This window comes from Apteryx mantelli, chromosome 12 (assembly GCF_036417845.1).
Source record: "Apteryx mantelli isolate bAptMan1 chromosome 12, bAptMan1.hap1, whole genome shotgun sequence".
Classification (NCBI taxonomy): Eukaryota; Metazoa; Chordata; class Aves; order Apterygiformes; family Apterygidae; genus Apteryx; species Apteryx mantelli.
In genome coordinates, this window is record NC_089989.1 from 3954921 (window position 1) to 3968515 (window position 13595).

The window sequence follows — 13595 nt, forward strand, 5'->3', positions numbered from 1 at the left end:
TATTATTTAAGAAAAAGGTTCTCTCTCTCTCTCTCTCTCTCTCTCTCTCTCTTTTTTTTTTTTAAAGACATCTAAGACAATGCTGTGCCATCCCAGCAGCTTCTGGGCCTTTGTCTTTGTTTTTCTTTTCTTCCCCCTCCCCTTTGTTTCTCTTTTGTCCTTTTGCATATGTCATGAGATATCAGTTGCTGTCTTCTCTCTTCTACTGGTTTTTTTTTAGTTTCCTCTTCCTGATTTTTGTTTTTTGGGGATTTTTTTTGTAATTTTTTGTGTGTACTTGTGAGAGGAAAAATGAGTTCAAAACTTCAGGATCACAACCATAATGTGCATGTTTTTAGTACTTAGTTACGACGTGTATACATCTGTATACTGACCATCCTTCTTGAGCCAATTTGTAAGGCTACTATTTCTAAGGCCCGGAACCCACCTTTTCTATGAAGCCTTTAAGAATCATGAATAATATCACTTTAAATCAGATGTATAAAATTTACCTTTTAAAATCCTTTAGTCTTAATCAATCATCTTTTACTATGCAGTTTCTTAATTGCATAGAGTACTGAGATCTGATCTCAACTGTTACTGCAGTAGAAATATTATTAAACGGCAGTGAAGTATAATTCATTTAAAACAACTCTTTATGTAAAAATATATCTCAATAACTGGATATTATCCATCTTTTTTTTTAATTTAGGGCTAAGAATGAAATAGAACGTCTAGAGTTTATGTTCTTACTAACTGGGGGTGTGGGTCTCAAGAATAAATACAAGAACCCAGATCCATCTTGGCTACCAGATAAGAGCTGGGACGAATTATGTCGTGCAAGTGAAATCCCAGCTTTTAAAGGACTGAGGTATAGTAAAATGTTGTTATGAAATAGCCATAAATGTTTTTGACTAAAGTATATGTAATATACTGGAAGAAATATTTCCAATGCATTTTCAAAATTATGCCAGAATACCACCACAGTATTGGTATTTCCAATACATAAAATTGTGTCTCATCTTTAGAAACCAGTTCTTGTTTTCATCATATTCTAGGCTTGCTCCACTTAAATAAGTCAAAAATTAAGTTGACTAATTATTATTTAATTAAACTATTTTCCTAAATTAATCCAGGCATTGAATACCATATATTTATTTTTATTTATTTTTTTTTTATTTTTTCCTGGAATGGGCTGCATTCTTTTCTTTGAGAATACCTCCATGGTGGAGAAACAGTGTATTGAAGGGGAGTAATGGAGGCCAAGGAAGATGGTATATGTAGCAAAATTCCATCGCAGTTCTGGAAGAGGAATTTTTCTGGTGAAATCTAATCTCTGGAAATCAGGAGAATTTTGCCTTGGGTTTCAATAAGATTTAACCCTAAATTCTGGAGACAGTGTGGCAATACATGTCTTCCACATGAATGGCTGACGGAGCCCGAAAGTACTTGAAGGATTTGGGTCTGATTGTGGAAACATGTGATAGCAGAACAAACACTGCTCTGATAGAAGAAGTTTTTCTTTGGCTGTTTTGAGGTTTCTCATCTGTTATAGTTTTGGTAGTGATGTAGATGATGATCTAGAGTTACTAGTCCAAGAGATGTCATATCTCAGAGGAACATATACTGCAAATGTTGCATGAAGGATATTAATACAAGATTTTTCCTTGGCTGAATTTCCTCTTAATTCTTCAATTGGCAAATGGAGTTTTTCCAAAATATGAGAAGCAGAAAATTCACACCCCGCCCTAGATCTCTGAAACCTCCAAGGTCCAAGCAGAGCTGGCTGCTGGAGTAGGCAGAGCTTATTGTCAAATCAGAACCATTCAGATGAAGCCGTATATGTCTGCACTAGCATAGTGGGAAAAGATTCTCAGTCTTCAGCACAGAGAAGCTTCTGTAAAAATTAATGCAACTGTAGGATTATTTGCTAATGTAGATGTGAAATGGATTATACTGGTTGCATTGTGTAGGACATTACAACTTAACTGACCTTTTTGGAAAACATGAAAAACTGGAATCCAGGCATTTACAGTAATTGCAAGTGCTTTTTCCTCTAGGAGTCACGTCTCTGAAAATGCAGGCGAGTGGCAAAAAATTTATGACAGCAAAGAGCCACAAAGCTTTCCATTACCAAAACAATTCAGTAGTACATTAAATGAATTACAAAAGATGATAATCCTTCGATGCTTAAGACCAGACAAGGTAAAATGATACATTACTATGTGTTTGTAGACCGTTCCATATCTTGTAGCATACTTTGATATAGCTGTTAAAATAACTAATCTTCAGAACATTTTATTTAGAAAATAAATGATATTCTTATTTTCCACTTGAGCAGTTCAAGCATCAGAGGCATCAGCTGAGATCCTTTGTCTGATGTGATTTAATGCGTCTTTCAGAATATACTCATCTTTCTAGTTTTCTTCCAGTGCTCATTCATGTTATTCTGTTCTTTGGTGCACCCCACATGCTCATGGTTAGGATATATTAGCCAGAGTATCCAGTATCCAGTACCGTGTGCTTTCCTACTAAGGGTTACAAGGCAAAGAGAGATCAACTGTGTTCACTTGAACAGCCAAAGAGAACTTTTAAAACATTCTGCCTTTGGTGCATTCAACAAATCATATCGTATGTTATGGACAGCCAGTGCTAGGATTAAAAGTACATGTTATAGTTGCTCATTAATAAATACTAATATAATTGCTTTTTAGTTAATTCCAAGGGGAAATACAGACCCTACACATTAGCTAAAGACTGCATTAAAGTCTTACAGTTCAGTAATTATCCTTCCCGGCTATGTCATTTAGTGTTGTTCATATGAGGTATTTAATTTGATATGTATATATTTTTAAGACTAAAGTCATGGTGGAAACCTTTGCTTCTGAGGCATTCAGCAAGACTAGTCTCAAATCTGTGTAGAGAGGTGTCTCTAGACATTTTGCTCAGGAATTTAAGTGATTTTGAGTACAGTATATGTTAAAGATGCTATAAAATATGCAGCTATGTTTAATTTTATGTTACTGGTTTGTATTTACTTTTTTTTACCAGATTGTTCCAGCTATAACAACATTTGTAACCAATAACCTGGGGAAGAAATTTGTAGAGCCACCACCATTTGATCTAACAAAAAGTTACTTAGATTCAAATTCTACAATCCCACTAATATTTGTGCTATCTCCAGGAGCAGACCCCATGTCCAGTAAGTATAAACAGAAAGAAGAAAAGGCCCAGCATAGCTTTTCGGATTAGGGACCTGAATTTCCCCTTGCATACGCGATGGGGATGATTTTGCACTTGTGCAAGTAGAATTTGAATGCAGCCATTTCAGACTGATAAAATTCTGTGTTGCAGAATAAAATGGTAACTTTTTAAAACTGACTAAGTTTTACACTGTACATCAAAGCTATACCATCTTGTATGTAGGTTTTAGTAAAATAGTAATAAAAAAAATTCTTTTTTTTTTTCCTGAGCTACGACTTGATTTTAACAAAGAAATGCTAAAATATTATGCCTTCTGTTCAAGGCCTCCTGAAATTTGCAAATGACAAAAAGATGGTTGGAAATAAGTTTCAGTCCATCTCGCTAGGACAAGGACAAGGACCCATAGCTACAAAAATGATTCAAGAAGGGATGGAAGAAGGAACCTGGGTTTGTTTACAAAATTGTCATTTAGCTGTCTCCTGGATGCCAATGCTAGAGAAAATATGTGAAGAGTTTAGCAGTGAAAACTGCCATCCGTTCTTCAGACTTTGGCTTACTAGTTACCCTTCACCAAAGGTACGTGTATTACTGAACATCTGTATTCCATGAAAAGAAAAAGTCAGTAAAGTTTTAACCCAATTTTCATACCTATGACTGAACTGATAATGCGGAACTTCTCTAAATTGCTTAGAGGCTGCTGAAGAGAGAACTTAATCAAGAAATGACCTTAAAAATAATTGTAAACAACCATACCAAAATTCCTCTTTAATATATTGACATCAGTGAATGGAACTGCATTTTTCCAGGACACACATTCATGAAATTTATGATGCTGTCCATAAGTTTTATTCCACATAAGTTCAAGAAATTAGTTTAGCTATGTATGTTTTATTTAGAAGGTGTTGAACATTAAGAAAATATTTTAAAGTACAAATAAGTTTATATTTTATAGGAAGGTTTTATTTTCTTGATGGTCTTGAGTATTTTTGAAAAGCTGGTGATGTTTAAAATGTGATTTCTTAAAGATAATTGTTAATATAACAAATACAATATAGCAGGATATTGTTATAACAATATCAGTTCTTCCACACTTTCTGAATGCAGTTGTGCTATTTATTATTTCTAGTTTCCAGTAACCATTCTGCAGAATGGAGTAAAGATGACAAATGAACCTCCGACTGGTCTCCGGTTAAACCTACTTCAGTCATTTCTTTCTGATCCTATTTCTGATCCTGCATTCTTCTGTGGGTGCCCTGAAAAGGAGCTGGTAATTTGCTCGTCTTTTGACAGCTCTGTTCATGTTTCTTCACAGATGTACTGATTTCTGTCCAGTGAATATTATAAAGCTTTTACTATAGTCATCAGTTTAGGTTTTGCAGTCATAAAAATGGTTAGTAGAGAATGACTCTGCCAGGTAGTTTCATGTGGTAATAGTTAAAATTATCTCTCAGGCTTTATTAAGTCACATAACACGGGAAAGCCTCATGCTCTTTGCCTAACGTACATAAACCCCCGGCACTCATTGATCGGGCATACCTGTCAAACTCGGAGAACTGGGGGGCAGAACACGGCCTTGATGCTGTTCCAAACAGGAGCACACCTGAAGCCACACCTAAACTTCTGAAAGTTTTCAAGAAATATAAGCCATAAGCATAATCACTGTTGAGATGGTAAACACTGAGAAGATCTTTTCTCGCTCTCAGGGACTGATACTGCAGTGCCCATACCTCTTACTCATAAGCAAGGAACCATTTAGCTAATCATTACCTGTGAAAGAAGTGAAAATCCTGTGGGATTACTCACAGTTTTAGGCATTGTAATCATTCCACATAGCTGTAAGTAGTTGCATCTCAGGCCTTATAATATTAAACAGTACATCAATATTTATATAGTTATCTAGTTATATCTATCTATAATCTTAAAAATAAATATCACATGCGATTTGAATATGGAAGAAGAGAAAAATCTTGTAAAGTAGTACTTGAGAATCCTGCTAAGTGTGCTTCTGTACGTTGCAAATATGTGCATACTTATTCACAAGTAAATAATCACTGCATACCTAATAGCTGTATGTATTTGTACCCCAAAATGGTATGGAATAATAATCAAATGGTTTTGTTCTCTATGTAAATTACAGAATAGCACAAGCATATGGGCCAATTAATGATACTTTCTTGTTTTGCTTTTTCAAAGGTATGGGAGAAACTGCTCTTTGGAGTTTGCTTTTTCCATGCTCTTGTTCAGGAGAGAAGAAAATTTGGACCTCTTGGCTGGAACGTACCCTATGGATTTAATGAATCAGACTTGCGAATCAGTATTAGACAGTTGCAGGTAAAATCTGCTGCTTCTGCCTGCAGCACTGATCTTTTGAACTTTGGTTCCCACTACAGGGAAACAGGCTGGTCAGTCAAAAGATAGCAATACACTTAGGTTATAGCAAATATTCACAGAATTTTAAGCAAGTTTCTATGACTTCAGTCACAAAGCCAAGGAGTGTCAATCATGTTACAAATATTAAAAAAAAAGGAAAAATTAAATAAAAAGTTGTTCTTCGTGAGATCTAGATACATACTTACAGAACTGACTGTAGTAGAGTTAAAATCATTGTATGAAAAAGCTCATTCTTCTACAAGTAGCACCATGTAAGTGACGATCACCTATTAGGGTGGCTCTTTTGCTTAGTAAAAGGAGCTTTGTTTATGTTCATACTGCTAATTAAACAAGCCCAAGACTATTCTCTTGCCCTAAAGCTAAATGGTGTGCGCTACTTGATCTTCAGTCTTCTGCAGGCCCTGTGTGATAGACCAAAGTCAGAAGAGCTAAAACTGTGAATTGCAGAGGTTGAAGTTGAGCTGTTGGAAAAGTTAACAAGCAGTCAATGAAAGGGATCAGAAGATTCTAAGGAAATTTCTATGAAACACATATTTCTTGGTACAAGAAAGAGAAGTGTCCTAGAAAGTTTAGGCTGAAGAAACTATCCAGTTGCAAATAATTCAAGAATGACATGAGTCATTTGTTAATTTTGGTACTCATGAGAGGTCTTCACTACTAACTCCTGTTAATTTTTAACAGTAATTTTGTCTGAAAAAAGATTTCAGAATTGAAATTTCCAACTCTTGAGGTGGGAAAACTCCATAAACTGCAATTGTTACAGCTCCTACCCCTCTACTCTGTAGGTCACACTTACTCTGCAGATCCTTCAAGTCTCTGGAGTTACTCATGTTTTCTATTTCAGCTATTCATAAATGAATATAGCCATGTTCCATTTGAAGCTGTATCTTACCTTACTGGTGAGTGTAACTATGGAGGTCGAGTGACGGATGACTGGGACAGACGTTTACTACTGACGATGCTGGATGACTTTTATAATACAGATATAATTGAAAATCCTCGTTACACTTTTTCTCCCAGTGGCAACTACTATGTTCCACCAAAAGGCACGTATGAGGACTACATTGAATTTATTAAGGTAAAAAAATAGCATCTATTATAATGATGATATACTAAGAAAACAATTCTCAGGCTTCTCTGCATTAAAAATAGTAGTTTTGCAGCACTTTTAATTGGGTGCTTAGCTTCTTGCCTAACATCCTGTATTGGCTTGTCGTGATCCAGCATATGTTTCTGGGAGGGAGAGGGAATTGGTAAGTAGATAGAAGGACCTAGCATAAATAACAGAGAATTCCTCGGAAATGGCTTTCTATGCATGAGTTGACAGCTCTATAGCCAGCAATACTGTCTGCAAATACACTGTAAAGTCCTTATCCATCTTCAGCTGAAGTCAATGGTAATTTTTCACTCAGCTTCTAAAAGCTTTGGATCTGATTCTTAGTGTGCTGCTTTATTTAATGCAGATATATATTGTATTTTGCCCTAGAATCTTCCTTTTAGTCAGCAACCAGAGATATTTGGTTTGCATGAAAATGTGGATATTTCAAAAGATCTTCAGCAAACAAAGATCCTCTTCGAATCTTTGCTTTTAACACAAGGAGGAGGCACGCAGGGAGGTTCTTCTGGAGGTGGTGACAGCACTCTTTATGAAATTGCGGATGATATTCTCAGCAAGGTATTGCAGTATACAAAGGATTCAAATTTATCTTTTCACAAAGTAGAAATTCTTTAATCTGAGTCTTCACTGAAATTTACTTCATATTGGGGGAAAAAATCTACTGGGAGGACTTCAGTGCAGCATGAAAGTAAGAACTCTCTGGCTGTGGCAGGCCACAGATGCATGTAGGTTGAATGAAGTTTTGCTAAATAGGTAGCAATCAGGAGACAGAGAGAGAAAACAGAGCAAACAAAACTTGGAAAAGCAGTTGGTTCACATGAACAGTGTTACAATTAATGAAAAGTGAAATGCATTTATAATTTTATATGGTATGAAAAATTCTAGGTGGATTTTAAAAAAAATAAGGGTCACTTGGATTTGGATTAAAATTCTAAATACTGTATTGATGAGATACTCATTAGAAGTTTTAGAAGGTTTAGTGGTATATATTACTCTGCAGCTTTTTGTATCTGCTTACTTTTAATGTAATATTAATGTATTATGATATATGGAATGATTTCCAAGTATGTTGTCATTTACAGCTTCCAAATGATTTTGACATTGAAGGTTCCCTAATTAAATACCCTGTGAGATACGAAGAAAGTATGAACACTGTGCTGGTGCAAGAAATGGAGAGATTTAACAAGTAAGAGAGTTGGGGTTTTTTATTATTATTATTGAAAGTACCCATAATCATTCCACTTACAGAAGGCCTTTTCCTACCACCCATCCATTGTAAACTGTTCTGGGAAATATTTTATAGTTTATTTCATTCCACTCTGTCTGCAATGATATCTGCAATCCTAGCACCAGTCTTCCCTTTGGAAAGGCAGAATGTAGGATGGATTTCAGGAAAGAAGATCTAATGGTGAAATGAACTGGGAGAGAAAAATAGGTGATAGAAGAAGGGAGTCTAAGCTGCTTTTTGTTTGTTTTCGTTTTTGACTTTCTTCTTTTTCTCTTTCACCTTCTTTTTCCTCAGTTATATTTTATTTTCTTCCATCATATTTCAGACCTGCAGGATAAAGGTGGTAGAAGCTGTAATACATGTACAGTTACAGCTTATGAAATTCTTTTCCTTGATATTTGGAAATATTTCTGCTTATTTCTGTACTGTCTGATAGGCTTCTGCTTTAAATTTTTCCCTTTTTTCCCCTTTCCTGAAACCTCTTTTCTTCCTATGACTTCCTTTCACAATATTTTTCGTGGGATTACAAACCTCTAATCGCTTTTATTTTTCTCTTTGGGTCCCACTCTCTCTCTTTCTTGATTTCCTATTTTTTTCCTATCTTTGCTTGCTCCTCCATTCTTTCTTCCATATTTTTATCAGCCCTCCTCCTTCTCTATTTGTCTCTTCCCCTCCGCCACTTCATTTTCTCCCAAATTTTTAATAATGCCCTCTAACCTTCATTCTCCAAGTCTTCCTTTGTCTCTGATTTCAATGTTCTCCTCTCTTGTAATCTAAAACTTTTTCTTCCATCTAGTATACCGTGCGTACATTTGGAGTTTCTAGTTCACCTTCTTACTAAACAGAATAGAGTATTTCACAAAGTCAACAAAAGAGTACATTAAACTGTTCCTAGTCTTAAAAAAAAGTTACGCAAAAGTAGTTTTTCATGATCAGAAACAAATGGGTGTTATTGCAGTTATCTCCTCAGAACCACTCCCAACACCCCACAATATTGCCTTTCAAAAAAATAATAAAAAATAGGTGTGAACTGCAGTTCTGCATATCTGTTTGAGCACTATATTTAAACATGAAATTTCCCCAAATTTTGGAGCTCTAAATCTGGAATTTGTTTTCCCAAAATGAGGAGTCAAGCCACCTGCAAAATTCAGATACAAAACTCTCCTCCAGTGTGTATTTAGTCTGGTGTTCTGGTTTGCTGTCTTACAAATCATAAGGAGTCAAGCCTCACATATGACTTAATATTTGGAAAGTAGGATGGGGGAAAAAAGGGATATAGAACTTGAATTTCTGGTTGCAAAAGGAGTCAGTAGCAGTTTTTTTGAAATACAGATCAGAACTCCACAGTCTCCCATGCTCTCACCTTGAGCCATCTTAAAGAAGAGCACCTCCGCCCCGATATCATGCTTTCTAAGTACAGCTAGCTTGGCTGGGAAAAAATGTGTACTGGAAGATGACAATACGAGCACAAATCCGTAACTTTATAAATGTGGCTAGTTATGCTGGTTATATAGAAACCATCTATACAAGTTCCATAATCCACTTTTCTTTTTTCCAGTGAGGATGTGGAATCTTACAAATCATGCAAAGCTTGTGAGAATTGCTTGTTTGTTTGTTTGTTTTTAATCTTTTTTTTTTTTAAACTCTAGTTTAATACAAACTATCCGTATCACATTAACTAACCTGAAGAAAGCCATTAAAGGATTGGTTGTTATGGATTCTGAACTGGAGGCTCTCTGTGGCAGTCTGCTTATTGGAAAAGTTCCTGAGAGTTGGGCTAGACGTTCATACCCAAGCCTAAAACCATTAGGCAGTTATATCCTGGATTTTCTAGCACGGCTGAAATTCTTACAGGTAATGTACAAGAGCCAGCGCCACTAGTGCACTGCTCTTTATGTTAAAAGGGTATTTGGAAAAGGAATGATAGATGTTGCTAGATTTTCTGAATACAGTTATGTAGAAAATGACAAGAATATGTGAGTTGTCTCTTTTTTGATTACTGAAAATGTCATTTTCCTCTCTCCAGGATTGGTATGAATTAGGGAAGCCCACGGTTTTTTGGCTGTCAGGATTCTATTTTACTCAAGCTTTTTTAACTGGAGCTATGCAAAACTATGCTAGGAAGTACACAATCCCTATTGACCTTCTGGGATATGAATTTCAGGTATGAATACATTATAAATGTATATGTCATTAATCTGAGCCCTGATATTGCAGTAAGATGGAATAAGTTAATTCTGACTGGAAAGTTCATCTTGCAACTAACTTGCTGCAATCTGAAGACATGCATTTAATTCTTTGGTAGGGTAGGCATGTTAGATAACATCTGTAAAAGAGATATATTGAAAGACTTTTATCACTGGACCTCAGAAAAACAGCTTATATAGTAGTTTGTTTGTTTGCGTCATTAAAGTCTTTTTTTATAACGTACAATAAAGGTAACTAACACACCCACAGAAAGCTGCTATCTTAGCAGTTTTGTATAAAAGTAGTGCTGAAAAGAAATCATTACTACTTTATTCTTGTTTCGGAGTGATCTTCTGAAGATTGGCTATTGGCATAATATTTCAAAAAGCAAATGGTATGAAAGCTTAATAACATGCAGCACTTATTATTTCTTGTAGGTTATTCCTCAGGATACCTCTGATACTGCACCGGAAGACGGTGTTTATGTCCATGGATTGTTTTTAGATGGAGCTCGCTGGGACAGGACCAAGTCAGTACTAAAGTATTTTGCTACAGTTCTTAAAAGGTTTCTTAAGTGCTTACGCAAGATTTGTTTAAACATTTTAGCCTTACTTTCCATACTGTTTCAATAACACCTTCAGAATGTTTTCCTTCATCCCGTGGGCTAAAGATAAGAAAATAACACAGTGAATCTTTTAAGTGTTATTGTACTGGAAAAGTTGGAATGTGCTAACCTGCAGTAAAATGAAACTCACAGAATTGTCTGACAGCATGGGCCACGGGAGGATTCAAGCAGAAACTCCAACGTGTTTTTAAAGTAACCAGTAATTCTGGAATGCTTAATTCTTTGGTGTCCAGTCTGAGTTATCTTAAAGAGACTTGATTTTTAGAGCAGTTTTTTTATAGAACCATTTTTATTCGAAAGGTTAATGTTTTCTTTGAAAACTTAAATTTTCTAAAATCTAAAATTTTATTAAAATTTTTAAAATATGTAATAGATTTTTAGATAAGGTTTTGATTTGCAAGCAGGTCTCTCTGTCCTAGCTCTTAGGTAGCTATGGAGCTCTGGCATCCTCTTGCTATAGCCAGCCAGGCCGTTCTCTAGTGTTTTTTCTGTATGGAGAGCACTCACGCAAATTACCCCTGGGTCACACAGGACAAAGTCAAGATTTGATTTAGAGTGTTTTAGCTGTTTGTTCAACCATTATTCACCATTTTTAAGGTATCTATCATTAATTAATAGCTAAGATATAGGCACCTTAAAGATAAAGGTGAATATCATGGGGGAAAAAAATAGCAATATCAGATTTTCTGAGATTTTTTTTTTTCCAGCAATGTGAACAAAATGAGTGAGCAGAGCAGCTAGAACTAACAAACACGTGGGGCAATAGATAGGTTTTGCAAGGGGTTAATTTCCTTGGTTTACTTGCCCAAAGTGATTTTTGTCTGATGTATGGTTTTGTGCACAACTTTGTCAACTGAGAGTAATGAATTTGCCAAGTTTCAGGAATACAGTTGGATATATAATAACCTTTCCTTCAGCCATTTGCACAAAAATTAAATTCTAGAGTGGGTTTTGTTTTCATTACAATGCAATAAGGTTGTTCTTGTTTATTATGGTAATTTAAGTTAAATTTTTGTCTCTTAGTCATTACCTTATGTGTTTCTTTCATTGCTTGCTTGGAATTCTTCTGACGTTCTCTCTTTTATTTTTTCTCTCTGTCCTTTTTTTCCCTGCATGTCTTCTCACCTCCTTCTCACCTTTTGTGCACCTTCTTCCCTAATAATTAATATAAAAATGGAAAATATATTCTATTTCTGAAATATAAAATGCAGCCAGAAAAGCATTAAATTAATTATATACTTGTTTAAAAATAAACTTCTGAATGTGCTGGAATTATCTGTGAATTTGTATTAAGTTCATCTATTAGTTTTGGCTGGAAGAAAAGGTTTTCCATGTTGTGAAAGGAGGTATAGCAGTTGTCCCCTTCATTCAAGGACAGTGTGGGGGCCATATAGTTTGTTCCCTCCCATATCTGAACTTGCATGTTCTGCCTGTTTGGGGTGGGGGATCCCTTTTCACCACCAGTGACTGGAGGGTGTTCTGGTGCCTGGGGCTTTAAGCTTTTCTGGTTGATGCTGATCTACTTTTTAAAATTAAGTTAACATTGATTGGATCAAGAGTGAAATCTCCTCCCCTTTTTTCCCCAATGTGAATGCTTTACCCAGTGAATGACAGTGTCGTTCTTACTGGCTTTCCTGACCATACAACAATTTTATACAAAGTTGAGCTCTCCCTCCAAATGATCCTACTCTTGTGGTTAACCACTCATATGTTGGAACCGCAAGTTCACATCTGCTGTAGATGGAGGAAGATTTTTTCTAGCCTAGTACTTTTGTGGCTGTAGTCCCTCATTTCCTTTGTTTTTCTTACAAGTACCTCAAGGAAATATTATATTGCTAGATGAAAGTAAGTTCATGCCAAATGAAATACTGCTTCATTTATGAAAAAATGAAGAAGAAAACATTTTTTTACCTTTAAACCTATTCTTTTTTTTTCTTGCCTTGGTTTAACACCAAGCCAAAAATAACTGCTTTGTTACTTTCTCTCACCAGAGGAATGTTAGCTGAACAGTATCCCAAATTGCTCTTTGATGTGATGCCAATCGTCTGGATAAAACCAAGTAAGTAAAATTGCTCTGAAGTGTGCGCTCTTCAGCAAGAAATTTCAGCAATGAATTCCACCGTTAGAGAAGACCAATCCTCCTGCCCCTCGCCAAAGTACCCCAAAGCGCACAGAATTCACATGCACCTGACTTCTGACTTTTACATTAAAAATTATGCTTGTTAGTTTGACTTAGTATTTAATCTGTCTTGATTCAGTACTTCATCTGAGCAGTAGGCCTATTCCTCTCTCTCTGCAGAGATTTATAGTTACACATTTGACAAAAGGACTAGTTAGATGAACATTTTTTAAGTAAGTTTAATTGTTTCCCAGTCTGTTTCTCAAACAAAAGTTAATTTTGGCAGGGGGGCACATGGTGTTTGAATTCCTCACTCTACTTAAGTTGAGAATTTTGAATTGACTTACAGAGACTCAGTGTTTTACCTCACATGATTTAAACAAGATTTGCTTAGGTTATTTTTTGTTGCTGCTAGTTGCCTATGGTACCAGTAAAATATTTTCCATAATTCTTGTTTTCTTTGATCAGGACCAGTAAATCCCTGATTTTTATTTAATCATTTAAGCAGGACTCCCTACTGTGATTGTTGCAACTTGTATGCAACTAACTGATAGGTAGTCCTACAAGGCTTCCACTTTTTCTGCTTGTGCCTTCTGCTGATGCTGGATGAATTTGTTTTCATACATGCATGATTTAAGAGTTTGCAAGTTGTATGTGAACAGTCTAGGCATATGAAATTTTCCTGTGGAGTTGTGTCCTTGCCTTTCGGGTGACTTGGATTCCCATGGAACTGTGAAAAGCTAGT

At 35.7% G+C, this 13595-nt stretch overlaps 1 protein-coding gene across 1 annotated transcript in view; it reads left to right on the forward strand.

Annotated features, from left to right (window-relative positions):
* The window catches only part of DNAH12 (dynein axonemal heavy chain 12), a 75334-nt gene that overhangs the window by 60889 nt on the left and 850 nt on the right, over positions 1–13595 (forward strand). The window contains exons 60-72 of the mRNA XM_067303745.1: positions 692–850; positions 2040–2184; positions 3031–3181; positions 3506–3759; positions 4310–4450; positions 5377–5514; positions 6419–6652; positions 7061–7249; positions 7774–7877; positions 9569–9773; positions 9946–10083; positions 10544–10635; positions 12723–12790. Of these exons, the coding sequence (XP_067159846.1) occupies positions 692–850; positions 2040–2184; positions 3031–3181; positions 3506–3759; positions 4310–4450; positions 5377–5514; positions 6419–6652; positions 7061–7249; positions 7774–7877; positions 9569–9773; positions 9946–10083; positions 10544–10635; positions 12723–12790 (2018 nt within the window). The remainder of the gene's footprint in view (positions 1–691; positions 851–2039; positions 2185–3030; positions 3182–3505; positions 3760–4309; positions 4451–5376; positions 5515–6418; positions 6653–7060; positions 7250–7773; positions 7878–9568; positions 9774–9945; positions 10084–10543; positions 10636–12722; positions 12791–13595) is intronic.